Source organism: Myripristis murdjan, chromosome 3 (assembly GCF_902150065.1).
Source record: "Myripristis murdjan chromosome 3, fMyrMur1.1, whole genome shotgun sequence".
In the NCBI taxonomy this organism is placed as follows: Eukaryota; Metazoa; Chordata; class Actinopteri; order Holocentriformes; family Holocentridae; genus Myripristis; species Myripristis murdjan.
This window is the reverse complement of record NC_043982.1, coordinates 45,126,506-45,153,812: the sequence shown is the minus strand read 5'-3', so window position 1 is coordinate 45,153,812 and position 27,307 is coordinate 45,126,506. Positions and strand designations below refer to the sequence as shown.

The 27,307-nt window shown below is 42.3% G+C and overlaps 1 protein-coding gene and 1 long non-coding RNA gene across 2 annotated transcripts in view; one reads left to right on the top strand and one right to left on the bottom strand.

Moving 5' to 3' along the window:
• Positions 1-984: 984 nt before the first annotated feature.
• Positions 985-27,307, bottom strand: part of cd81a (CD81 molecule a) — a 46,023-nt gene continuing 19,700 nt past the window's right edge. The window contains exons 3-8 of the mRNA XM_030048157.1: positions 14,905-15,002; positions 14,211-14,285; positions 12,641-12,757; positions 9,170-9,268; positions 7,610-7,693; positions 985-3,794 (exon numbers count right to left, since the gene is read on the bottom strand). Coding sequence (XP_029904017.1) covers positions 3,732-3,794; positions 7,610-7,693; positions 9,170-9,268; positions 12,641-12,757; positions 14,211-14,285; positions 14,905-15,002 — 536 coding nt within the window. The 3' untranslated portion in view covers positions 985-3,731. The remainder of the gene's footprint in view (positions 3,795-7,609; positions 7,694-9,169; positions 9,269-12,640; positions 12,758-14,210; positions 14,286-14,904; positions 15,003-27,307) is intronic.
• LOC115356869 (uncharacterized) lies at positions 13,343-27,302 on the top strand. Its single transcript, XR_003928032.1, has 4 exons — positions 13,343-13,355; positions 14,566-14,571; positions 17,320-17,326; positions 27,237-27,302. It is a non-coding gene; the product is annotated as an uncharacterized LOC115356869 (long non-coding RNA).

The window sequence follows — 27,307 nt, the reverse complement described above, 5'->3', positions numbered from 1 at the left end:
GAATTCCCTATATAGGGAGTAGGGAGGAGGGAGTGAGTGAGTGATTTCGGACACAGCCTCAGTGTCTCTCAAGGTGCAGCTGTGAGAGTGAGAATTCCATTCTCACACAGGCTTTTTTTTTTTTTTTTTTTTTTTTTTTTTTTTTTAAATGGGACAGTTGTCATGGTTACTGTTCTAATATTTTTAGTTCTCAAATTAATAATTACTTATTAATTTAACCCATAGCCTATATATATATATATATATATATAGTATTAATTTAATATTTATTTAATGTTTATTGCATTTAATGCCTCTAGTAACCAGGGGTTACAGTAGCATTTCCTGTTAGCTTAGCATAAAGACTTGAAGTCTATAGGAGTCATTAGCCTGGCTCTGTCAGAGTGAAAAAATAAACCTTCCAGTAGCTCTGAAGCGGTCTTATTCACACAGTGGATCATGTGGATTTGGGTTTAAACTTAATTAGGTTTATGATTTCACTTTGACTGAGCCAGGCTAACGACTCCCATAGACGTCTAGTCTTTATGCTAAGCTAACAGGAAACGCTACCCATAGGAACGGAACCCCTGGACGTACAGAGGTGGAGATGGTGTCCAACATCTGGTCTCAGGCTGGGGAAGTCGGGAAAAGAGTATTTTGTCTAAAACATTGGAGTACTTTTTAATTTTAGATGTGTTCTTTAAAGTAGCAGAAGATATGATGAATGGTCTGGGAATCACTTGCATTATTATCTACTTATTTGACTTTGCTGGTTAATATTCAAGCAACTCTAGTTGGCATCACCTGTTAACTGAATGCTCAAAGCTGAACTCCAAATAATTCCTCTGATGCTGCAGTGCAGCTAGCATGGAGCCAAAGTCCATTTACATCTGATATCTAACAAACACTGAACGAATCTGCTCAGAAACGCCGACAGGATCTTTTCTTTTTACATTCGCAGAGACAGAAGAAGAAGAATGAAACGAGACAGGAGCACTCAACTTGTTATTTGTAAAATACATTTAATCCCTTAATATTTGGGCAAACCAAAGTCTACAGGAGTAGAAAGGGCTGAGATCTGAGTGGCAGCGTCAGGCGCCATGTTGGAAGGCAGCAACATGGACAGGAATACTGTCAGGAGCATGGCACGCCGTGTCACCGGACCGAACCGTTTTATCATGAGCCAAGCCAAACCATAATCAACTTTGCAAATAATGTGGAACGGGGACGGGACGATATCGCAGAATTCAATATATCGCGATACAAAAACCGAGACGCTGCGTATCGCTGAGGCTGAGAAGTGAATCTCGTCTTGATTTTTTTCTGATCACAAACAAGTTTCACAAGCTCTCCGTCCAAATGATATCCTCTGACTTTGGGAACTACAACATGTTTCTGTGACTTAGAAAGATCCAGAATTCTGCACAATTATACTTTCATGATATTTAGATTTTTTTTTTTTAATTACCTTGTTTCATTTGTAAAAATTTTTGTAATAAAAATTCAGGGGGGATGATCAATTTTTTTCACTTGATGAAAAGTGAGGATGGCAGTTTTACAGGGGGGGTGACTTTGACCGTTTTTATTTCAGGGGGGATGCCATCTACCCTCATCCCCCCTCAACTCGGGTACCGGCTGTATCCAATTTCAGTGATTTTACGTTTTTTGGAGGGGAACCGGACAGCCGGACACGTTTCTCTTCAGCGACACTGCCACGCAATCTGCCACCCTTTCTGTCAAGACACCTCTGACGACGTACCAGACAAAGATATCACAATAAAAAGGCAAAAAAGGCATACATTTGTCTTTCCACAGCCTTCATGGTTTTCATTAGTAGAATACTACGGAGCTGTACATGTTACAAGACACTTTTTCTGGTTCTCGGTAATAGGTATAACATGTTAACAAGACAAGGTCGGCTGGCAAGAGCCGTAATAAGAATATGAAGGGTTACACAAGATGATATGGTGTGTGTGTGTGTGTGTGTGTGTGTGTGTGTGTGTGTAAGTGGTGTGAGGACTCGAGTGTGTGAGACAGAGAAACTTGGAGCGCTGTGCATCCGATCAGCCTTCAGTGTGACTCCACCGCCCTCTGCTGGTCAAACACCGCTACTGCAACCACAGGAGGCAGGAAGGGAGACACACTGCTGCATGTGCACACACATTCACGCACACACACACACACATGCACACATGCACACACACACACACACACACACCGGCTCCCACTGCTCTGGAGTGCGCACGGGGCTGAAGCTTTACATGGAGGCGACGTGAGCGGGAGGCGGCTGTGTGTGTGTGTTAGTCGCTCTAAACCGGGTCAGACCGGACGGGGCCGGGCGGCCCACGTCCAGAACGAGCGCTCTCTCCAAACCGGCTCGTTCGTTCGGTGTGTGTGTGTGAGTCCGGCTGCACGTTCACACTGTGAGACGCGACGGGTTCGTCTAATCAGCTGTGAGGACGGACAGCAGGAGGCGGGACGGCCGAGAAACGCCAAACCACAGCCAATCAGAGCTCTTCCTGACTGATCTGTGGTTTAATTTCACGAGGAGCAGCTTCACCTGCCAAGTGCAAAATGAACCAAAAAAACAAAAACAAAAACAAACAAAAAACAGCATAATAATCCCAGCTTTCTCTGCAGCTTTGAGCTGAGAGACTACAGGAAGAAACCTCCCGAAAACGACACTTGCAGAAAACCTGCGTCCATCGTCCTGCTCGTTAAGAAGCTCTACAGTCACGTAATTGGGCTTTTTTTTTTTTCAATTACAGACTCATTTAGTGTGTGCGCGACTCTCAGGAGAACAACACAGCGTCATGAGCTGGAAAAAGTCGGGCCAGAACGACAGATGAACCGTTTTGCTCACAGTGTGAACGCCGTGCGGGCGAAATTATGGCTTTAAATATTTAAATCTGAGGTGGGGTTTTAACACGGAACACTAAACACGGGACAGGGGGAAGGGACGAGACGAGGAATCAGAGGAACACGGCGCTAAAAAACACAAATCGAAAACAAACGAATCAAAAAAGAAAAAAAACCCAAAAAAAACGATGGAGCCAAAATGACGGAAAAAAGAAAATCAGATCACTTTGACTTTGGCTTCGATTCGAGTGACCCATCGAGACGTTTCCCTCATCGAGTCACTTCCTGCAGACGTGACGTGACGAAGTGGACGTGAACCTATGGGATAGTCTGTGTGTATATCTGTGTGTGTGTGTGTGTGTGTGTGTGTGTGTGTGTGTGTGTGTGTGTGTTCACCCCTCGGTGGCATGGCTGAGACCAACACTAGGGGATGCTAGCTAGCTTCGTGCCTGTACTGCTGGTCATATACACCGTCATCTAGTTCAGTCTAGAGCAAGGCAAACAAGCAGAGAGTGCAGGAGAAATGTACGAGGGACCTAATACAACATCCATGCTCAGGCAGTCATAAAGCACTGTTAATATATATATTTATATACAGTTTATACATAAAACGGTGAAAAAACATCCATAAAACCAAGAGGGATAAAAGAGTATAGTCTTCAGCAGGGAAGCACGAAGCTCCACGGACGATGATTCATATCGTCTTCTCAAAAAAAACGGACTAAATCCAGCAAGCAAGTATGTGAGAAACGGACTGGTTATAAAACAGGAGACAGAGATACAGAGAGAGAGAGAGAGAGAGAGAGAAAGGGAGAGAGAGAGAGGGAGAGAGAGAGAGGGAGAGGGAGGGAGAGGTTGTCCTTCCATCGGGGGCCAGCTGGGGGCCCGGGGCCTCAGTAGACGGGGCTGTTGCGGATGCCGCAGCACAGCACCATGCTGAAGATCATCTCGAAGATCTGGAGGAGGAACACAAAGACACGAGGCTTCAGTGTTGCAAGGCGGGAAATGTCGGATTATCGTACCAGAGGCTCGAAATTATCGTATTTTGAGGGAAATTATTGTACACATGTGATAACCAAAATAACAAGCCCAATGATACGCTACTGTCAAATATAGTCACTCACTGCAAAAACGCAAAATCTTAACAAGATTATTTGTCTTATTTCAAGTCAAAAATGTCTTATTTCTAGTCAAAATATCTCATTACACTTAAAATAAGACATGATCAGCTCAGAAGTAACTTGTTTTTAGACAATTGTCTCTTGTTTCAAGTGAAAATTTGCTTGTTTCATTGGCAAAATGTGTTTCTTGTTTCTAGCTAATTTTCACTTATTTCAAGTGAATTTTCACTTTTTCCACTGGCAAATTTTGCCAATGAAACAAGCAAATTTTCACTTGTTTCAAGTGAATTTTCACTTTTTCCACTGGCAAATTTTGCCAATGAAACAAGCAAATTTTCACTTGTTTCAAGTGAATTTTCACTTGAAACAAGTGAAAATTGTCTAAAAACAAGTTACTTCTGAGGTGATCATGTCTTATTTTAAGTGTAATGAGATATTTTGACTAGTAATAAGACATTTTTGACTTGAAATAAGACAAATAATCTTGGTAAGATTTTGCGTTTTTGCAGTGCTCTAGTGTTTAATAGCGTCCTGCAGGCACTCAGTGGCGTCAGTACGGAACGGATTAACGGCGCCAGCTGCTTCCGTTTTGAATCGCGCTCGCTCGACTTCCTGACCTGACTGTGAGCGTCTCGTGAGGCGGGCGCAGCTGACCATTGGAAACACGTCACATGTGGATAGATGCCTTCAGGGTTAAAAAACAAAAAAAAAAACTCTCCGGCAGACACTTGCGGCAGGCAATAATTTGAAATGGTCAAATTATCGTACATTTGGCCTGTTTGGGGATTATTGATCGCACATCGTACAGAGGGCCAAATTATCGTACAAATACGATAATTATCGTACACCTGGCAACACTGCGAGGCTTACACTCTGAGGTCGGACACGTGAACCCCGTCTGCTCGGACGCTCCAGCCGCTGCCGCTCAGGGACGACAAGTTCGCGTCAGATTCACAGAGGAAGACGGAGCCGCCACCTGAGACGGAGCCACGGAGCTGGAGAGGGGCAACGCCACCACCCGCTAGCCGGCGTTAAGGAAGTTTGAAAGAATATTCCAAAATCCCCTTTTCCCGACTTCCCCAGACTGAGACCAGATGTTGGACACCATTTCCACCTCTGTACATCCAGTCGTTCAACCTATGGGTAGCATTTCCTGTTAGCTTAGCATAAAGACTTGAAGTCTATGGGAGTCGTTAGCCTGGCTCCATCAAAGTGAAAAAGGGAAATGTGAAGCGGTCTTATTTACACAGTGGGTCATGTGGATTTGAAATGCACATCTTCCAGATCTGTCCAGAGGTGGACATGGTGTCCAACATCTGGTCTCAGTCTGGGGGAGTCGGGAAAAGGGGATTTTGCCCAAAATGCTGGCGTATTCCTTTAAAGGGACACTTCACCCAAATCCTCTCACGTGCTTGTGCCCGCGTGCTTCATGACCACATGTGAGGGGATTTAGTGGAAGTGCTCTTTGCAGCGTTATCGGAATGGAAACCTGCAAGATACGACGTGACGGGTGTGAGCTGTTCAAACTGAGCTTTTGAGAGCGTTTTGCTGCTGTAAAATCATAAAAATGAAGGTCTCATGGTCGGTCCGGCCGCCTGCCAGAGATAATCCATGATGAGATGTGGCTTAAAGAGTTTATTCTGCCTCTTCTACACTTGCAGACTAAATCCAGGTCACGCTCCGGCTTTTTGACGAGGTCGCGAGTCGGGTCAGAGTCGGGACATTCGGTTCGCCTGGTCCTCCGGGACGGGGAAAGCTGTTTCCCACTGTCGAGACGCATTTCAGTGATACGAGGCAAAGAACCAAACAGAAGTTGCAGACAAATTGCAGGTTTGGTGCAGTTTGGCTTTGAGAGCCGAGGATTGTGCCGACCTCGGCGGCTCCAGATAAATCTGCCATGTGGAGAGGATGTGGCTGCTTCCACATCCCAACTCCGAGCACAGGGGAGTTTTTGGGCGGGGGAATTCGCTTCAGTGTTGTTCCCCATGCATCACGGCGCATACTGACAGCTCTGTGTTAGACGGCAGTCACTTTTTATTTTTATTTCCCTGAGATTATGTTTTGGTCCCGCTGCTTTATTTGGTGGTGACGGCAGAGAGGCAGGAAAGGCAGGGGGAGGGAGCGGGGACGACTTTTAGCAGAGGCTTCACGCTCAAATCGAACCGGGACCGCTGTGGAAAAGACTTGCATCATATTTTTTTGCTGCCTCAAGTCAAATTCACTGACCTCTGATCTAAAAATAAGTGTTTGCACAGGATCTAACTTCCCTGCCCTTTGTGCCATGAACCTTTGCCCCGTTTGAGCAGGCGGGCGGCACAAACCCATTTCCCCGTCATCCTTCATCCCTGCGCCGCGTGACTGACCCTGAGTCACCCCGCGCCGCCGCCGCCCGCCCACTGGCCCGCCGCCCGCTCACACAAACACCCTGTTGCACTCGGGCTTCTTTACAGGCACACATCCCTGCCGTCCATCACCAGGGAAATAAACCGTGTCCGTGCGACCGATTGATTTATTGACTGACTGATTGATTGTGACAGACTGACGCCACCTATGGAAAGCCTTCACACCTGCTGTTTCCTTTTCTGAGTTACACGAGTGATGCTCCCTGAACCCTTTTTCCACCAACAAAGCACCAGTTCTGTTCTGGTTTGCACACCAATTTTTTTTTTTTTTTTACATTTCCACCGCTTCAGTTTGGTTCCTGCACGGAAAAGTTGGTTCTCAGCTGGAACCGGGAAATAGTGCAAACCGAGTGGGTGAGTGTTTTTCTACAGGGAGAAACTTTGTGTTCTGGTTAAACTGTTTTTGCCAGCAGGAACCAGAGATCCCCCCTCACACTCGCAAACACATCCACTGCAAAAACTCAAAATCTTACCAAGATTATTTGTCTTATTTCAAGTCAAAAATGTCTTATTACTAGTCAAAATATGTCATTACACTTAAAATAAGACATGATCACCTCAGAAGTAACTTGTTTTTAGACAATTGTCTCTTGTTTCAAGTGAAAATTTGCTTGAAACAAGTGAAAATTTGCTTGTTTCATTGGCAAAATTTGTTTCTTGTTTCTAGCTAATTTTCACTTATTTCAAGTGAAATTTCACTTTTTCCACTGGCAAATTTTGCCAATGAAACAAGCAAATTTTCAGTGGTTTCAAGTGAATTTTCACTTGAAACAAGTGAAAATTGTCTAAAAACAATTTACTTCTGAGGTGATCATGTCTTTTTATTTTTAAGTATAATGAGATATTTTGACTAGAAATAAGACATTTTTGACTTGAAATAAGACAAATAATCTTGGTAAGATTTTGTGTTTTTGCAGTGTCTGCAGTTAAAAACATTTGACATCTGTCTTTCTGTGGGCAGCAGCTGAGCTTTTCCCCGGGACAGAACCAGCACACCGGCTGAGGTACCGGCACAATTTAGAGTTTATTAATCTCAATCTGAACCCTACCAGGCTCAGATTATGTAGGTTAATTATTCCAGCAGGTGTTAAATTTTGTTGCGCACACCCATCATCAATAGTGAAACGGTTCCACTTCAAAAACTGGTGGAAATGCAGACCGGTTCTTTCATTTGGTTCTAAGAATCTGGAATGGAGAACCTGAACTTCTTTGGTGGAAGAGGGCGACTGAGCGGCTCCAGGTACTCACCATGATAACTGCGACCACCAGGGCGGCGATGCCGATCAGGTAAATCTTATCTGAGAACAGATGGCTGATCCTGCTGTGGCAGCTCTGCACAGGACGACAAGCAAAACCACAAAAGCACCGGTGAGCAGAAACACTCGACCAAACCAGAGCAAAACCTGCTGCTGCAGAGTCAAAATGATCGATAAACTCAACATGCCAGTTTCACGCTTTGTATTGGAACTGTTGAACTGCATCGTCCCAATCAAGTTAAATTCAAATAAATAAAATTAAATAATAATTAAACAGTTAACACACACTGTTCCCAATGCTAATCAACTTGTTTCTTTTTTACTCTAGTGGGCTGTTCTGCCTTGTTTCAACCTGCTTTTATTAAAACTTGCACCAAAGTGTTTTCTGATTGCAGGAAAGACTTTAAAAACAAAGCAATGAATATTCATGTTGAACAGCCAAAATCTGATTTCATTGAGGAATTCTGAGTTGGATACAGCCCCACTAATATTATTATTTATTATTTTAACTTTGCAATGACAACAGTTTTAAAGCAAACCCTGTCGTTTGCTGTAGTGTGTGTGTTGTGTAGTTCCCTGTGTGTCTGTGTGTGTGTGTGTGTGTGTGTGTGTGTGTGTGTGTGTGAGTGTGTGTGTGTGTGTGTATGTGTGTTGTCTAGTCTCCTGGGTGTGATGTGAGTCCAATGCTGCTGAAATCTCCTCATTAGCTGCTGATCCACAGCCCTGTGTTTGTGTCTCTCCATTCACTTCCACAGCAAAACAGCCTCCAAAATAAAATAACACTTTTAGCACAGAAACCAACAAACTGGATTATGGCAATATAAACAGCAACAAGTCCCGGTTCCCACTTTCTGAAGAAATTACACAGCTGTTTTCATGTCATTTTCCTATTTGAATTAGAAAGTAGATCCGGCAGGAAGCGTCCGCAGCAGATATCTGCATTGTAACCTTCCGCCAGGAGGAAACAACCTGGTAGTACTTTGACAAATAATTGTAATTAATCAGAAAAAAATGGGAACCGAGACTTGTTGTTGTTTATATTGTGATAATCTTCTTTGTTGGTGTTGGTTTCTGTGCTAAAAGTGTTATTTTACTTTGAAATCTGTCTTGCTGTGGAACTTTTATTTATTACATTTTCTTGTGGTTTTATTTTGCAGGTATATTTCATTAGACATACAGTCTATGCAAAGGTTCAAAGGTGAAAGGTCTGTAGATATTCTATTGGTATATATTAATATATTCTAATTTTTATTACTCTTACAGGGTACGCAAAGGTTTTTCTTTTTTCGTATATTTTTTTATATTTATCCACTTCATTTATTTTGTTGTGTTCAGTAATTTTTTCTAAACGTATATATTTCTGTCTTCTAATGTTGAGAGGTAGATTTTGCTCTGAGGTTAATCTCAGAATTCTAGGGAAAAAGTCAGAATTATGAGATTAAAGTCCTGTTTCTTTCTTTTCTTGAGTAAATGGTGACGTCTGGACCGTAAACGGTGACGTCTGGTCTGTAAACGGTGAGCGAGGCCGGCGTGTCCGAGTCTGCAGACTCACCACTGGGGCTCCAGACTGAGGGCAGACGTTGGAGAAGCCCAGGGCGTCTGACGCCGCGGTGATGACGGAGCTCAGCTGGTCTTTTCCACAGCAGCTCAGCTGAAACACACACACACACACACACACACACACACACATGTGAGGCAGGCTGAAGAACACAGTGAGACCAGACACCTGCAGCGAGCAGCTCTTTCCTCGATCTGAGCTCGTTACCTCAACATGTCTCTCCATAAGACGCTCTGATTTGTTTTTTCTGCAGTGAATCTGAAAAAGCGCTTGCGGTGCGTTCAGCGCTCCGATGCATTTAAACTGTAAACACTTTTTCCATGTTTTCATTTTTCCCCGTTATGCATTTCTCAGAGGCAGATATTTTAAACGTGGTTCCCGCTGCACACATGTGATATTTCTGTACCAAAATCAAATATTATCCTTCTTCCGCTCAGCTCAGCTTAATGCTTTAATCCAGATTAGCGCTGGAATGAAGAGTCGATTAATTGCTTAAACAAATGAATCGATTAATTGAACTTTAAATATAATTCGTCATTATTCAAGTGAAACAAATTCCAAATATTTGCAGGTTACAGCTTCGTGAAAGCTTCAACTGTCTTCCTTTTCTCCACTCAAGTCTTTATAAAATTAATCAAATGAATATCTTATTTTTCTGCTGGTCAGACTAAAACCTTTATATGATGTCGTCTTTTTTATTTTATTTATTTATGAGTGCTTTTATTCTTGCAGTTGTAGTTATTAATTTATATTTATATTTAACTTTATTTAACTTTATTATATGTTTCTACTGTTGCTGCTGGAACACCAGAATTTCCCAGGTTGGGATCAATAAAGTATATCTATCTATCTATCTATCTATCTATCTATCTATCTATCTTATATTTGCTTTGTTCTCCTCTACTACCTTTTTATCTCTTCCACGTCTTTATCTTTCAACTTCCTGCTGTTTTCCTCTCTGCTGTGTTTTGTGTCTGTTGCTTTCCTGTTTTCAAAGGTGCTATATAAATAAAGTTCATTATCATCATCACCATTAGTGTCATTATCATTAATATTGTTATTATTATTATGAAGACGACATTTTGAAGACATGACTTTGGAATCACTTCCATCAAACTTTGGTTTTATTTTCAACACCTTATACACTTAATGATTGATCGGTTCATAGTAAAAAAAAAATCATCGACAGATTCATTGATAGGGAGAGTTATGACGAGGTGTGATCCACATGTTTTTGTTCCCGTCAGCTGAGCGTGTCTGCTCATGTCGAGGCCGTCGGCTGTGCAGGAAGAGCAGAGGAAATGAGGGTCATTTCCTCTGCTCTTATTTATATCCTATTCTTCTTTGCTGCTTCCTATTACCGCTCGCTGCGGCTTCGGCCTGATCGCCCAACTGGGGTCAATAAAGTTTAATCGATTCTCATCAGCGGATTGATTGACAGGCGCACGACAGGACAGGACGGGGCGGGGCTTCGGACAGCTCATCCACCTTTACCACCAAAGAAGTTCTGGTTCTAAGTTCAAGATTTTTGGAACCAAGGTGCAGATTAAAGAACTGATCTGCATTTCCACCAGTTTCTGAAGGGGAACCGTCTCACTATCGATGGTGGGCGTGCACAAAAAAAAAAAAAAAAAAAAAAAAAAACAGAATAATTAACGGAATAATTAACCCTCATAGTCTGAGCCTGATAAGTCTCTCGGTAGCCGTCTTCATCTTTCCCTGTAGAATAACACACACGGTTTGCTCTATTCTCTGCTTCCAGCTGAGCATCAGTTTTTCATTCAGAGAATCAATCTGTCATAATAATAATAATAATAATAATATATTTGGTGGAAATTCAAAGTACAGGTAAAAATCTGGTGCACAAACCAGAACGGATCCGGCTCTTTGTTGCTGGAAAAGGGGCTAAGAGAGCATCACTGGTGTAATTTTGCGTCTTGTAACTTGTTCAGATTGAGAATAATAAGCTCTAACTTGTTTTTTTTTTTTTTTTATGTTTTTTTTTATGTTATTTTATTATCTGCAGACGTGTTCCTAAGTGTGAGCTCATCTCTGTTCAGATTTGGCGAACACATTTTTAACCAGAACTCAAAGTTTTACTTTCCCTGCAGAAGACTAACACACACCCACTCGGTTCACACTGGACGGGAACCAGGCTATATTTGGTGGAAATGCAAAGAACGGCTCAAAATTTGGTGTTTGAACCGGGTTTTTTTTTTGGTGGTGGAAAAAAGCGTGTTAGTCACCCGTCCGCCTTTGTTTTTTAAGTCCTCGGTCCTCGCTCGTCTGAAACGTGGAACTGAAAGTGGGATATTTTTGGCTGCTGGTCTGAAAAGCTCGGGCCGAGTTTAGAAAGGAAGCGAGAAAGGAGACGATGCGAGGCGAGTCTTGGCGAGCCTGACACGGCCGTCAGATCTGCGAGAGTCGGTGGTTTTCACCGTCCTGCACCACAGACCGACCCGACTACCTGTCTGCCTCGTCCTCCGTCTCGGTTCTGCTCACCGTTTGAACTTCTGCATTTTAAACTTTCAGTTCCAAAATGCGTCTTGCCGACTTTTACGTTCAACACTCTCGTTTTCTGCAGAGACGCCCGGAGCAAAGAGGAAAAGAGGCCGTGCCGGCAGATCTCAGAGGGAAAAAACAATCTGCGGCGAGAGAGTGTGGCCAGGCTCTCTCTCCACTTCTGTCTTTGTTTTTCTGATCCTGCGACGATGAGACCCGCAACAACAGGAAGCCGCGCGCTGCATTGTCTCCGCGTTCGCCGCCAGAACAAAAGGCGACGGCGGCTCTAACGGGTTCAACAGATGCCGATGAAACCCGCCCGTCCAGGAAGAGCTCAGCCGCTTCGACTTTCTGCCCAGATTTAAAAACCTGGGCGTGCCGAGAGCTGCTCTGACCGATTTAAACGGACGATACACTGCAAAAAGTCAAAATCTTACCAAGATAATTGGTCTTATTTCAAGTCAAAATGTCTTATTTCTAGTCAAAATATCTCATTACACTTCAAATAAGACATGATCAGCTCAGAAATAACTTGTTTTAAGACAATTTTCACTTGTTTCAAGTGAAAATCTACTTGAAACAAGTTAAAATTTGCTTGAAACAAGAAACAAATTCTGCCAATGGAACAAGCAAATTTTTACTTGTCACTAGTAAAAATTTGCTTGTTCCATTGGCAGAATTTGTTTCTTGTTTCAAGTAAATTTTCACTTGAAACAAGTGAAAATCGTCTAAAGACAAGTAATTTCTGAGGTGATCATGTCTTATTTGAAGTGTAATGAGATATTTTAACTAGAAATAAGACATTTTTACTTGAAATAAGACAAATAATCTTGGTAAGATTTTGACTTTTTGCAGTGTAGTGGAGAGAAAGGCGAGCGGAGCGCCAGCAGGCCAAACGAGCAGCACTTTCTTTGTCGAGTTTCACGTCAAAGTGTGCACTGTTTTCACGGTTTGCGTGCGTACCGTCTCGTGGAAGACCTTGAGCACGGAGAGCGCGGTCTGCCTGCTGTCCTTGATGATGGAGTCGGACACGGCTTTGTCGTACACCGAGTCGTAGAAGTTGATCATCTCCTTCGACACCTGGAACAGGAGCAGAGCGGAGATTCAGGGCACAGCCGCCATTTCAGCTCACAGCGACAAAAAGAGAAAAGGCTTCATTCACCTGGTTAACAACAAATGCCACAGAATTCACTAAGCAGATGTTGAATGAATGAATGAATGTTTTATTTCGGTCATTTTCAAGCGGCAGAAATCAAATACACCTATGAATAGACAATTACTTATGCACAAATATTTAAACAATAAATAACATTTCATTTCCTTTCAGTGGAAAACCAAAACAAACACTGCAAAAATGCAAAATCTTACCAAGATTATTTGTCTTATTTCAAGTCAAAAATGTCTTATTCCTAGTCAAAATATCTCATTACACTTAAAATAAGACATGATCACCTCAGAAGTAAATTGTTTTTAGACAATTGTCTCTTGTTTCAAGTGAAAATTCACTTGAAACAAGTGAAAATTTGCTTGTTTCATTGGCAAAATTTGCCAGTGGAAAAAGTGAAAATTCACTTGAAATAAGTGAAATTTTGCCAATGAAACAAGCAAATTTTCACTTGAAACAAGAGACAATTGTCTAAAAACAAGTTACTTCTGAGGTGATCATGTCTTATTTTAAGTGTAATGAGATATTTTGACTAGGAATAAGACATTTTTGACTTGAAATAAGACAAATAATCTTGGTAAGATTTTGAGTTTTTGCAGTGAATATATAATATATACAAATAAACACTGACCGAAAAGGTATAGGCAGAAGCCTTAGCTTATTTTGCCTATCCTTCTTACATTACTAATATTTTGTCTGCTCACTTGAAAAATAAAACAAAATGTTCAAAAATGCTGCTACCCAGGAGAACCATATCGACCTTAAACAATACACATCAGTGACGTCATTCATCAGCAAATGTGCTGATGCTGTGAGAAAGGCCATGTTTAATAAATCAATCAAGAGGGAACCACATTTTAATTTTATTATACAACCTGTTGTATGATGACCAATAAACTTCCTTGTATCCTTGTAAATTTGGATTTTTTTTGTTTTTGTTTTTGTTTTTTTGTTTTTTGGTGCTTTTACATCTAAATCCCATTACTTGTTGTTCTTTGCGTCTTCAGCAGTGACATCATGCTGAACCAGAAGGTGTGAACAAGAAAATTCAACCAGTAAAACTCTTTAAACACCTCTGCCATCAAATAAAGCTGCCTCTCTGTGTTAAACGGCACTGAAGTCAGAACTGAAACATGAAAGACAGAAACAAGTGGAATACCAGAGGAATAGAATCATTAAGGAAACGAGAGGCTGTGGACATTTTTCTGGAGAATTTTCTGGAGAATTTGAGTCACTGGAAATGACCCAATTTCCCCTCAAGGATCAAGGAAGCATTTCCAATTCTGACTCTGACTCCGACTCTGACTCTGATTCCGACTTAACAGCAAAGATAAACAACCTGTGTGTGTGTGTGTGTGTGAGACGTACAGTATCTTTGTGCATGAAGCCCCAGATGCCGGCGGCGACCTCGCAGGCGAACAGGATGACCAGGCAGGCGAAGAACTGCACACAGAGCAGAGAGCAACATCATCAACAGCACCCTGTGTGTGTGTGTGTGTGTGTGTGTGTGTGTGTGCATGAGAAACAAGCTACATGTGTAAAATAAGGACATTAAAAAGGTTGCGTAACGACAGACGTGAACCACAAGAGGCCACATTTCTGAGAAGCCAGCGCGCTCACAGCTGTGGAGCGAATCCAAAACCGCCGTTGCACCGTTAAACCTAACAGAAAACAGACCTTTAGGAGGAGGGCCCTTATTCTGAAAGTCTCACTCACATCAGAGTGGGTTGTTTCATTGGCTCTCTGCGTGAAAACAGTACTTTTTTTCCTTTTACACTCATTTGAGGACAAGTTGAGGTTTATGTCACGTTTTAAAGTGATGCCCACTGACAATTTTATTTTCTGTTACCAAGAAAAAAAAAAGCTAAATATCATAATAAAATTAATTCTTCCTTTTTCTGGCTGCTGGTCAGACTCAGGAAGACATCACTATGGGCTCTGATCACTTCCAATCAGACTTTGCCTTATTTTTCCACACGTCACATGCTAATCAATTAACAGAACATTGATTGATTGACTGAAAACTGAAAACTGGAGCTGCAGCTGGATGGGTGACACTCACAGTTCCCAGCAGGCACTGGGACTCCTGGATGGCACCATAGCAACCGAGGAAGCCGACCACCATCATCACGGCGCCGACAGCGATCAGGATGTGAACACCTGGAGAGAGAGAGAAAGAGAGAGAGAGAGAGAGAGAGAGAGAGATGCAAAAAATTAGTAAGTCAAAAAAATAATATTGCATAACGAGAGAGGGTCTCAGCTCAAACTGAAACTGTGGATGAGACGCTGATTTTTTTTTTTTTTTCCATCTCAACAGATTTCACTGGTGAATTAAAGAGGAAAATAAGAAAAGTTGGATCGGCTGAAAACGGAGAGACTAACAGATCAAACATGAAACCAGCAGGGGATTCCTCCTGTAATCCCTGAAGAACACTGAATTATTTTTTTTGTATTTAATTTTCTATTTTTTGGTAGTTTTGGTGCACGTACAGGAAACACTCTTCATATTAATGAAGCAACTTGGCTTGATTTCTTTCAAAAGCATGGGGGAAAAAAGACAATGAGCAACTTAGCAAGAAATAACCTGAAAATCTGCAAGAAATTAATAAATGAACTGAAAAAAAAAAAACAGAAAAGAGAAAAAAATAAGCTGAAAATTTGCAAGAAATTAGAAAAAGGTTACAGGAAAATGACCTGGAAATTAGCTGAGAAAAAAAGGAGAGAAAGAAAAGAAAAAAGAAAAGAAAGAAAGACAGGAAAAAGAAAGAAAGTGATCTAAAAAACTGGAAAAGGACAAAAAACGAGAGCATGAGAGAGAGAGAGATGAGAAAGAGAGAAAAAAGTCCAGAACAAAATTATTTGGGTATGAAGTTTTTTATATTTTTGAGTATGAAGGTTTTGTGGGTTTCGATGTGTTGAAGGCTGTTGAAGTTTCCATGTAGACTTAAACTATCGTATTCTAAGTTATAATATTTATTGGTGAATCTAACTTATCAATAATTTCTCGCTTTTCATTGTTTATCTTTGTTTATATAATTGCTTTACTGAGCTATAGTAAGCTCTCCCTCATTTCTCATGAACTGTGATATGAATGTAAGAATTCTGCAAAAACATCCTATTTTACTGTCTGTTTGACTTATTTAATTACATTTGCTTTCTTAGTTATGTTTCAAATTGGTCTCTGTATTATACACAAAGCAGCCTATTGATCTTGTCTCTAACACCATGACTGATTGTAAATGTAATAGTTGCAAGGGGCAGGTTTACCATAAGCCTTTGACTTCTTACCTCTCCTTTTCATTTGTATGTCTGTCATTCATACCAAATAAACAATCATTCATTCATTCATTCATTCATTCATTTTACTTAAAAAAAAAATCTTTTATTGGTCTGATTTTCTGATCATGTTCTTGTACCTTTTAACTAACCTCTTTCTATTTTTTGGGTCATTTTCTTCTGCTGCCTGTTTCTGTGTTTTTAAAAGAAACCAGATGCACCTGCTCAGGTTTTAAAGGGTTAACGTCGTCTGTCCTGACAGGAACTAACCCTAAACCCTAACCCAGAGACTCAGAGAGTCATCCTCACCCTCAGGTCAGGCGTCTCCTCGCGCAGTAGCGGCCGGCGGCCAGCAGGGGGGGCGCTGCGCTGCATGTGTGTGTGTGTGTGTGTGTGTGTGTGTGTGTGTGTGCCAGCAGGACGAGGTGAGTCACGGCGTCGGCGTGTTCACAGGAAGCAGTTCTGCTGTTCGTTTACACGGGGAGCCGCCTCACCACTCAACACAAAACACAAAACACTTCTGGGAAATAATTTCACCTAAATCCTCTCACCCATTGTCTCTCTCTCTCTCTCTCCCTCGCTCTCACACACACACACACACACACACACACACACCACTTTATAAAAGCTACACAATAAAATCAGCAGGGAAACGTGAGGGAGAGCTGCCTAAAAACCCCTCAGGGAAGATAACTCTGGCAATGTAATATACACAGTTTGTGCCATAGCAATAATAATAATAATAATAATAATAATATATTAGGCTTTTGAAACAGAGATAAAGACAGTATGTAGATATCACTGATGATGATTGACTGATGCTGGCAGGTCGTCCCAATGAAAAGCTCCATCAGATGTTTGTGAATGAACTGATGTGTTTGCTGGGGTCACACACACACACACACACACACACACACACACACACACACACACACACTCTGTCGTCTCGGTGTTTCAGGGGAGTAACAGCTGCTGAATCAGAAGTCAGTGAGACGCCGAGCGCTGCCGGGCTTTTCGAATAATCCAGGAGACCTTTGACCCCGAGCCTTTTCCTGCTGCTTTCAGAGCGACGTGCACGCTCACACCACGTGCACGAGCGTCTAACGGCCTCCTCCTCCCTGCAGCCCGGCCACCGCCAGTTATTACAAAAGAATGACATGAATTAAAAAAAAGAACAGATTTCTGCAGATAAAACCACCAGTTCCTGGGTTGGGGCCTCTGCCGCAACACCAAAGTCCTGTGTGCTGAGAAACGTCATGTTGCAACGTTGACATGGTGCAATCATGCTTATAGATTATAGATTACAGATTACAGATTAGCGGCGCGCTGGCTGGCAGCAGAGCGTCGTGCTGCAGCTCCTGGGTGGAGGCCGAGCGGCGCCGCGTCGTTACTCCTGCTTAACGTCAGCTCACACATAATTAGATTGTGGGCCACTAAAGCCGCCTCACACGCACACACACACACACACACACACACACACACACACACTTCCACACACACTTGGCCTAATTTATAAATCGATATCTTGGCGACTGACCAACTGCTCCCTCCATCTCCTTGATTGCGGCGGCCGGCTCTGACAGGGCGGCGGCGCAAAGATGGAGGTCCCTGGAAGATGACATCATCGGGGCGGGGCAGGGAGGGGGGGAGGAGGGAGCGGCGGTGGGTCAATACACCCTCACACCTCCTCCCTCCTCTGATACATCTCTCTCTCTCTCTCTCATCCATTTGCTCTCTTGGAAAATGTTCTCAATAATTCCATTTACTTGAATGTCTTTTCCTGTCTATCTTGATTTCATCTGCTCAGGCCTCGTCTCCCATCATGCTCTCTGTCTGTCTGTCTGTCTGTCTCTCTGTCTGTCCTCCATCTGTCTGTTGCTGTCAGGATATTTATTTAAATCGCTCGGCTGTAAATAAAAGCTGACAGGCGGCTCAGCCAGAGTGACTGCTGCTCTTTACGTCCACATTGTTCTGTCTGCCTGTCTGCCTGCCTGCCTGTCTGTCTGCCTGCCTGTCTGTCTGTCTGTCGGGACATTTCTGAGCTCGTTACCAAGTGAAAAGGGAATCAGAAACGTTCGAGCCGAGCCACAGAGCGAGCCGCAGTCTGTGACCGATGCTAAAGTCACAGCTGGGTTACAGCTCCGTCAGCACGGAGCCACGCCCACTTCCTTTCTGTAGGTCATAGGACACGCCCCCTTCAACCAATCACAGTCAAGGTTCCTGTAGTTGACTAAAACCAGAAACCAGGTGTGAAAAAACATTTTAGGAAACGGAAATAAAAATGAAAACTCGACTAACGGAAACGGCGCTGTGTGCTCACAAAACAAACTCGTGGTGGCTTTGGGGGGAAGGAAGAGGGTGTGGTTTGTTTGTGATAGGCCACGCCCCCTTTAAGCAATGCTGCCGTCACGGGACACGCCCCTTTCTGCCACACAGTGTAGAAATGTAGTCGGTGCCGCCTTGACCCACGCCCGCCCACCCGTCCCGTCAGGTTACCGCTCCTGCCCTGTTTGTGCTAAGCCCCGCCCACTGCATCGCCGCCTTGAAGCCGATTGGTCGGAATCACAGACGTTTCACCTGTTTGTCAGAGGTAATAAAAATCATTCTCAGTATTTTATCCTGAAACTCACTGGATTTGTAAAACTGTTTTGCCTTATCTTCACTTCACGATGCTACAAAAAGCTGGAATATCAGCTTGACTGATGATACACATATATATATTTCACATTTAAACGGTCAAGTATCCACTCAAAAACTAAAGAAAAGCTGATTTTTTTTTTTTTTATTAATCAGAAGATCAGTGGACGAGGCTCAGACTGTCCTTTTCTCTGTTCATATCTTTATCAAATTAATAGTTTTAGACTGATAAATCAATAATGACAATAATAGCCAGTGGATCTGGAGTCTTGTCTGCGATGAAAATATGAAAATAGGACGACTCTTGTTCTGTCTTTTCTTTTCTTGAGAGGAAAGCCGTGTGTTTGTGTCTTCCTCTGTGCTGCTGGGGCAGAGCGTGGACGTCCCAGCAGGTACAGGAACGCTCCTCGGAGCTGCGCTCCTCGGCGGTGGCGGTGAAGTCACCCCTCCATTGTGCACCCAGCAGTCAAACCCTTCCTTTCTTTATTGCTGCTTCCTGTTCCCGGCTTTATAACGCCGATGCTGCTTTCAAAGTCAAACCTCTGAGGAGGAAAAAACACACAGGAACGGCATTCACGCTGGAATGCCTTCTTGTCTTTTCCCCAAACACTTTATGAAGGTAAAAAGTCTCAAAATGAAAGTATACCACACATATGGCAGAAATCCAACTGCACATGTACGGCAGAAGGTGTGATCAGTAAATATGTTTTTTAACATAACATTTTTATCTTATCTCTCTAACTGCTTGAACATAAACTTCCTTATCAGAGAAAAGGAAGCCGCTTTAAAGAAGCCAGTCACCAAGCATGTGTCATTTTCTTCACTGCAAAAAGTCAAATCTTACCAAGAGTATTTGTCTTATTTCAAGTCAAAATGTCTTATTTCTAGTCAAAATATCTCATTACATTTAAAATAAGACATGATCACCTCAGAAGTAACTTGTTTTTAGACAATTTTCACTTGTTTCAAGTGAAAATTTACTTGAAACAAGTTAAAATTTGCTAGAAACAAGAAACATATTCTGCCAGTGGAACAAGCAAATTTTTACTTGTTCACTTGTGTCACAAGTAAAAACTTTTAACTTGTTTCAAGTAAATTTTCACTTGAAACAAGTGAAAATTGTCTAAAGACAAGTTACTTCTGACCTGATCATGTCTTATTTTAAGTGTAATGAGATATTTTGACTAGAAATAAGACATTTTTACTTGAAATAAGACAAATAATCTTGGTAAGATTTTGACTTTTTGCAGTGTTGATAGCTGCCGAGAAAGTTTCTGGTTCTGAATTTCATGAGAAAATGAAAAGAGGCGTTTCGATCTTTCATGTTAAACATCTTGACCTGAATGAAGTGAACGCAGGATTCAACTTTAAGGGCCTTCTTTAGACGATTTAAAGGAATAATCCCAATGTTTTTGGACAAAATCCCCCTTTTTTTCCCCCGACTTCCTCAGACTGAGACCAGATGTTGGACACCATCTTTGTACCATTTCCTGTTAGCTTAGCATGAAGACTTGAAGCCTATGGGAGTCGTTAGCGTTTTTTTTTTTTTTTTTTTTTTTTTAAATTCCAAGACATGTATTTCAAAGCCACAGGATCCTCTGTGTACATCAGAGAGCCTCAGAGCTGCTGGGAGGCTGACGACTCCTGCAGACCTCACGTCTTTATGCTAATTGTGTTTATTAAGTTGTTTTTTTTTTTTTCCCTAAAACGTTGGGGAATTTCCCTTAACACAATAAAATGTTCCTGCCTTTGAAACAGGATTAAGGCTCTCAGGGGTTGAACTCGTCGGCTCCTCCTCCACTTTCCACTGTTTTTTCTAAAATCCCAAACATCAGATTTGGTCTATCGCTGTTTGCTGTGATGCTTTTTATCATATTTACCATTTAACATTACCGAGGTTATCGCAGCCAAAACGCACGGCTCTTATTCCTGCGGTTTTAGTCAAAGTGACCCCGGAGGGTTCGTCTCGGTCAGACTCCCATCAGGCCGTGCGGCTGCCTGGACGCTGCAGCGGCTCTGAGCGACACAAACACACAAAAGCCTTTCCTCGGCTGCGCTTCTGCTGTCTGTGCTTGTGTTTCGGCGAGGCGGGGCTATAAACGGAGCACCCAGCGCCGCAGCCGTGGGGCTTCCTGTGCGACGCTGTGCTGTGCTGACACCGCGCTTCGTCCTCGCGTGTGTTTTCTGGTATTCTGGGAGACACAATAACCGCCTCGCCGTGACTTTCCGGGAAACACAGCCGGACTAAATAGACAAGCAGGTTTTTTCCTCCTTCAAATATTTACTTCCAGGGGCTCGTCTTGGCCCTGCTCACCTGCGAGGAAGACGACTCGATAAACATCCAGGCCGGGTTTGGGTTTCATTCTGATGCAGATTAAAAGCTATGGACGGCTAGACATATGAAGAGTTCATTTGCAAAAACAGATAAAAGCCATCCTTAAAATGAATACACCTTTTTCACTGATACTGCTTGGAGTACACACACACATATACAGTACAGGCCAAAAGTTTGGACACACCTTCTCATTCAATCTTTATTTTCATGACTATTTACATTGTAGATTCTAACTGAAGGCATCAAACCTATGAATGAACACATGTGGAGTTATGTACTTGATGGTTTTTGCGACTCCACTTGGGGACACATTTAAAGTTTTTGCAATTTTCCGGACTGACTGACCTTCATTTCTTAAAGTAATGATGGCCACTCGTTTTTCTTTAGTTAGCTGATTGGTTCTTGCCATAATATGAATTTTAACAGTTGTCCAATAGGGCTGTCGGCTGTGTAGTAACCTGACTTCTGCACAACACAACTGATGGTCCCAACCCCATTGATAAAGCAAGAAATTCCACTAATTAACCCTGATAAGGCACACCTGTGAAGTGAAAACCATTTCAGGTGACTACCTCTTGAAGCTCATGGAGAGAATGCCAAGAGCGTGCACACTGCAAAAACGCAAAAGCTTTCCAAAATTTGCTTGAAACAAGTGAAAATTTGCTTGTTTCATTGGCAAAATTTGCCAGTGGAAAAAGTGAAAATTCACTTGAAATAAGTGAAAATTAGCTAGAAACAAGAAACAAATTTTGCCAATGAAACAAGCAAATTTTCACTTGAAACAAGAGACAATTGTCTAAAAACAAGTTACTTCTGAGGTGATCATGTCTTATTTTAAGTGCAATGAGATATTTTGACTAGGAATAAGACATTTTTGACTTGAAATAAGACAAATAATCTTGGTAAGATTTTGAGTTTTTGCAGTGCAAAGCAGTAATCAGAGCAAAGGGTGGCTATTTTGAAGAAACTAGAATATAAAACATGTTTCAGTTATTTCACCTTTTTTTGTTAAGTACATAACTCCACATGTGTTCATTCATAGTTTTGATTCCTTCAGTGAGAATCTACAATGTAAATAGTCATGAAAATAAAGAAAACGCATTGAATGAGAAGGTGTGTCCAAACTTTTGGCCTGTACTGTATATATGCACACACACAAAGCATGATTTAGGACAATAAACATTATGCCAGGCTAAATAAACATATAAAAAATAGAAATAAATATAAAGTAAATTGTAATAAAATTCAAAAAAGTTTGAAAAGGTTTAATAAATTCAAATGGAGATATCTGTTTTTGCAAATGAACTCTTCATATATATATACTTTATGATTTTATGGAATATTTTTACAGTACCTTTATCTCTCTTTGAGTTGGAGTTGAGTTTTATGGATCACTAAAGTGTTTTATTGTGTGTACGCAGATTTTTATGGTTTTTATTCTTATCTTTTCTGTTTCACTTTTCTGTCACCCTGAAGGAAGCAGTTCAGGGACGTTACTGTGTTATCCTTGACGAATATGTTGCTTATACTGTCTAATTAAGTTAAGTTAAGTTAGTTCTTATTAAGTCAGTTTGACTCAGTGTGTGTGTGTGTGTGTGTTATTCGAACATCGGCTCGAGTCGCTGATTTTTCCTCCGTCAGTTTGAGGCTAAATGACAGAAAAGCTGAGCGTTGATGTTTTGAGTTTTGGTTAAATACCAGGGAGGCGAGATATTTTACCACTGGAAAGTTGGTGGCCCTGCATGTGTGTGTGTGTGTGTGTGTGCAGCTGTTCTCCTCATTAAGTGCTGGAGCAGCTGAGCCACTCGGGAACATGAGGAATCACACCCGTGCTGTCGCTGTCTCACCAAAACGCTCCATGAGTTCAGACCTCAGGCCTCCTCATGTTTTGGACCGAAACCCTGCGGAGCCTCGACCGAGGGCCCGTCTGACGTCAGGAGGGACTCTGCTTTGTGTTCACAGTCAAATGTTTGTGAAAGGCGTCTGGACCGAGGTTATTAGGGATCGCTGCTGCGCTTCAGCCACTGATCCACTTTCTGGATTTGTTTGGTCTCAGAGTGAACAAACGTCCTCGCTCCACGACCACGGCAGCAGATTGAAACCACAAACACACACATCTGACACCTTCAGGGACCCAGAGGGAGAACTGAGGAGAACATGGGATTTATCAAACTGACATTTACAGTTTTTATTGAACTTATTATAGCATGGGTTAATTATTTTAGAAATTAAGCATGACTGATAATTTTAAATCAACATTTAAAAAAAAAAAAAATCTCATGTACCTCCTGCAGTTCTCCAGCGTACCACCAGGGGGATGTGTACCCCCATTTGAGAGCCACATATAGTTCACTAAAACGAAACTAAAAACTAAAACTGGGAGTGGAAAACATTTCAGTTTAACTGAAATAAAAATAAAAACTAGACTTTATTTTAAAAAAAAAAAAGATAAAAAAAACAAAACAAAACTAGCCTACATGATCTTGTGTTCTTACAAAACTGAACTAAGCTCAGTGTGTGTGTGTGTGTGTGTGTGTGTGTGTGTGTGTGTGATGTTTATGGACATGACTGGGAGTTTCTGCCTTTACAAAGTGAAGAGCTAATCTGACAAACAGCGGCCAGATTAGAATAAAACCACTGACTCCCACTGACACTGACAGCAACAACAACTGAACTGGGACCAGTGAACCCAGTCTGGAGACTGGACTGGACTGGAAACTAAAATTAAAATGACATAAAAACAAAAACTAATGAAAACTACAAAACCATAGTAGCAGTGTGACGGGGCGGTGTGTGTGTGTGTGTGTGTGTGTGTGTGTGTGTGACCTGCAGTGACCCCGGCTGCACGGTGCCAGCCTGGTGTGAAGTATGTTGTGATGAAGAGCAGGGCGGCCCGACCCTGCTCCGCTCGGACAGAAAAAACAAAAAAAACACTTCACACCCTCACAGTGAGGGCGTGAGGGGCCCTAACACACACACACACACACACACACACACACACACACACACACGCCCACCACAAGTCAAGTGTTGCGACGTTGTCAAGTTGGCCGCTCGGCTACCTTTCCATCACACCCACGTTACACCGAGCGCTCGTGTCTGCGTCAGCGCACTGACTCATCCTCCTGCTGAATCACTGGAGGAAGAGAAGAAGAAGAAGAAGAAGAAGAAGAAGAAGAAGAAGAGGAAGAAGAAGAAGAAGAGGAAGAAGAGGCAGCGAGGTGGAGCGGTGAAGACAGTCAGTATGAGGACAGAGGACGGTTGCACCATCGTGACGGAGGAGGATTTCTCTGAGCAACGTCTAAGTGGAAGAAGAAGAAGAGGGCAGCGCTGTGTTTGGGTGCGCTTGTTTTTTGGAGCGTTCGTGTTTTGGTGCGTTTGTTTTTCCGCGGCCGTTGTTCAGCGGAGAAATCCTCGCCGAGCTTCTCGGGGACTTTCTCTCCAACGGGCCTAATGATCACATCCTGCCGTTACATAAAGCCTCGCTCTCTTTCCCAAGGAGGGAGGGGAAAAAAAAAAAAGCCTGGTCAGTGTAGGAAAAAATTCCTCACAGCCCCTCCCTCCTCCTCCTCCTCCTCCTCCTCCTCCTCCTCTTTGGTGAAAGTTTTCCTCTCGTTCGCTGCTTTCTTTCCACTGCTCTTCCCCCCTTCACTTCCCCATCTGGTTGTGGTTAGCGTTTGTGTTGTGCTGTCTCGCTTCTTTTTCCCCCCTCTCTCTCTCTCTTTCTCTCCCTCTTTCTTTTTCCCCTCCTCCTCCTCCTCCTCCTCCTCCTTCCTCGCTCTATCTCCGCCTGCCCTCTTTTCTCTCCTACCAGCGCCCTGCTTTCCTCTCCTCTGCCTTTGTTTTAATTTGCATGGCTTCGCTCGGCGCCCCAGATACCGAGCCTGAATGCTGAGAGGCCGAGGTCTGGCCGTCGGTCAGGTCTAATCTCTGGAGCGCCGAGCTTCACAGGAACGTGTTGATGCTCACTGGCCCTCGGGAAGGAGCTGTAGTCTAACTCCGGTCGGTTTTCAAAGCGAGGTCCGGGGCCCTCGAGGGGCTTCCAGGCACGTCCTCAGCAGTAACCGTTTATTTTCACTGCAATAAATTCATTAAAATTGTTGTAAAATGTACGAGGGATCGTTTAAACATTTTCCTCTTTCCTGGTTTGATCTCACTACGATTTGTCAGCGTCCGTGCACCACGTCGAAACAGCTGATTTAACTCTTTGAAACTCTGAAAGCCTTTTAAAAACTTGGGAAACAAGGTGATGAGGAAAGGAAAAGCAAGTTTTTTTTTTCTATATATGTATAGAACCTAATCACACAGAGGTTATTCAAAGGGCTTTAGAGGCAAAAGAAAAGGAAAAGGACAAAAAAAGGATTAAAAAAAGAAAAATTTAACTGAGATAAATGAAAGTACAATTTAATAGAAGTTTAAAACTGAAACAATTAAATACATGAAAGCACCATTAAGAGTTGCACTGCAAAAACGCAAAATCTTACCAAGATTATTTGACTTATTTCAAGTCAAAAATGTCTTATTTCTAGTCAAAATATCTCATTACACTTAAAATAAGACATGATCACCTCAGAAGTAACTTGTTTTTAGACAATTTTCACTTGTTTCAAGTGAAAATTCACTTGAAACAAGTTAAAATTTGCTTGTTTCATTGGCAAAATTTGCCAGTGGAAAAAGTGAAAATTCACTTGAAATAAGTGAAAATTAGCTAGAAACAAGAAACAAATTTTGCCAATGAAACAAGCAAATTTTCACTTGAAACAAGAGACAAGAGACAAACTTGTCTAAAAACAAGTTACTTCTGAGGTGATCATGTCTTATTTTAAGTGTAATGAGATATTTTGACTAATAATAAGACATTTTTTACTTGAAATAAGACGAATAATCTTGGTAAGATTTTGAGTTTTTGCAGTGTGATTAGCTAAAAGCAGAGGAAAATAGAAAAGTCTGTAACTTGGGTTTTAAAGCGGCCACAGTTGCAGAGCCGGTCAAACACCGAAAAATAAGAACTGGCTCGAGGCGAGGAGCTGCGCCACGTCGTGAATTATCCCTAATTAAAGCCCCCATGAAACGACCTCACATGACCCCGACTTCCTGTCAAACACGGCGTCTCAAACGGTGACATCATCATTCTGCTCCAGTGGCTGGAAATTAAAATTTCAACCAATCAAACCTTCACAAATCTGTAAACATTCTCTCTCATCCACCCGTCCCTTCAAAATAAAAGTGTGTTTCTCCCCCAAACTGAGATCCTGTTCACCGTGAGTGACGCGTCCCTGTGCCGCGTCCCGCCCACACTTCCTGTTTCAACAGGAAATGCATCAAAACAAGAAAGTAAGAGTCCATTCCATGTCCATTTCGACTTCCCGTCCATCCCGGGCAGGACGGCGGGCGTCCCCTCTCTGAGCTGAGTGTGTGTGTGTGTTATCCGTCTGAAACGTAAAGCCTGAGCCTCTGATGCGAACACTGAGAGAGACGACAGGGTTTCCGCTGCATGTAATTGATGGTGGCGCACCGCCACGGCAAAATAAAAGCCGCCACGCCTTCAAAATGATGTTTTTTTTTTTTTTTTTGAGATGTTAAAACAATTTAAAGTATATTGTATGAATGGATATATATATGCATATATATAGCCTATATTTGCGCACATATACTTACTATAATCAGAGTTTGAAATGATAATTTAAATGTCATGAAATGTTACACTACATTGCAATTAACTTTATTTTGAAAAATGAACACCGGAGTCATCACCCGCCTGTTTGAAAAGGGCAAGAGAAAGGTGCCTAGGCAAGATTAAATTTAATCCAGTTTTTTGTTCAAGCCTGTGAAAACGACCCTAATGTTATCATTAATGTTAACATTGTAGGGCTTATAATTTCAGCGATCACGGAATCGCGGAATTAGCCAAATAAAACGGAATCTATTTTTTACGCGGAATATCGCAGAATTTGACATAATTTGAATGAAATGCTGTTTTTTTTTTTTTTTGTGGAATATGAACATATGTCTGGGGAAAATTACATGGAGGGAAGCGAATCTGGGTGGCACAACCCCTCCAGTGGTTTCACCTGCACCACCAAGAAAAAACATCACAACACCTGCACCAGCACCATACCAGTCCAAAAGGCAGAGAAACTCTCCAGCTACAGCGGCGCACTGACATAGATTGTGTATCAAAGCGAAGAGTCGCCACTCGACTCTATTTTCACTGGCT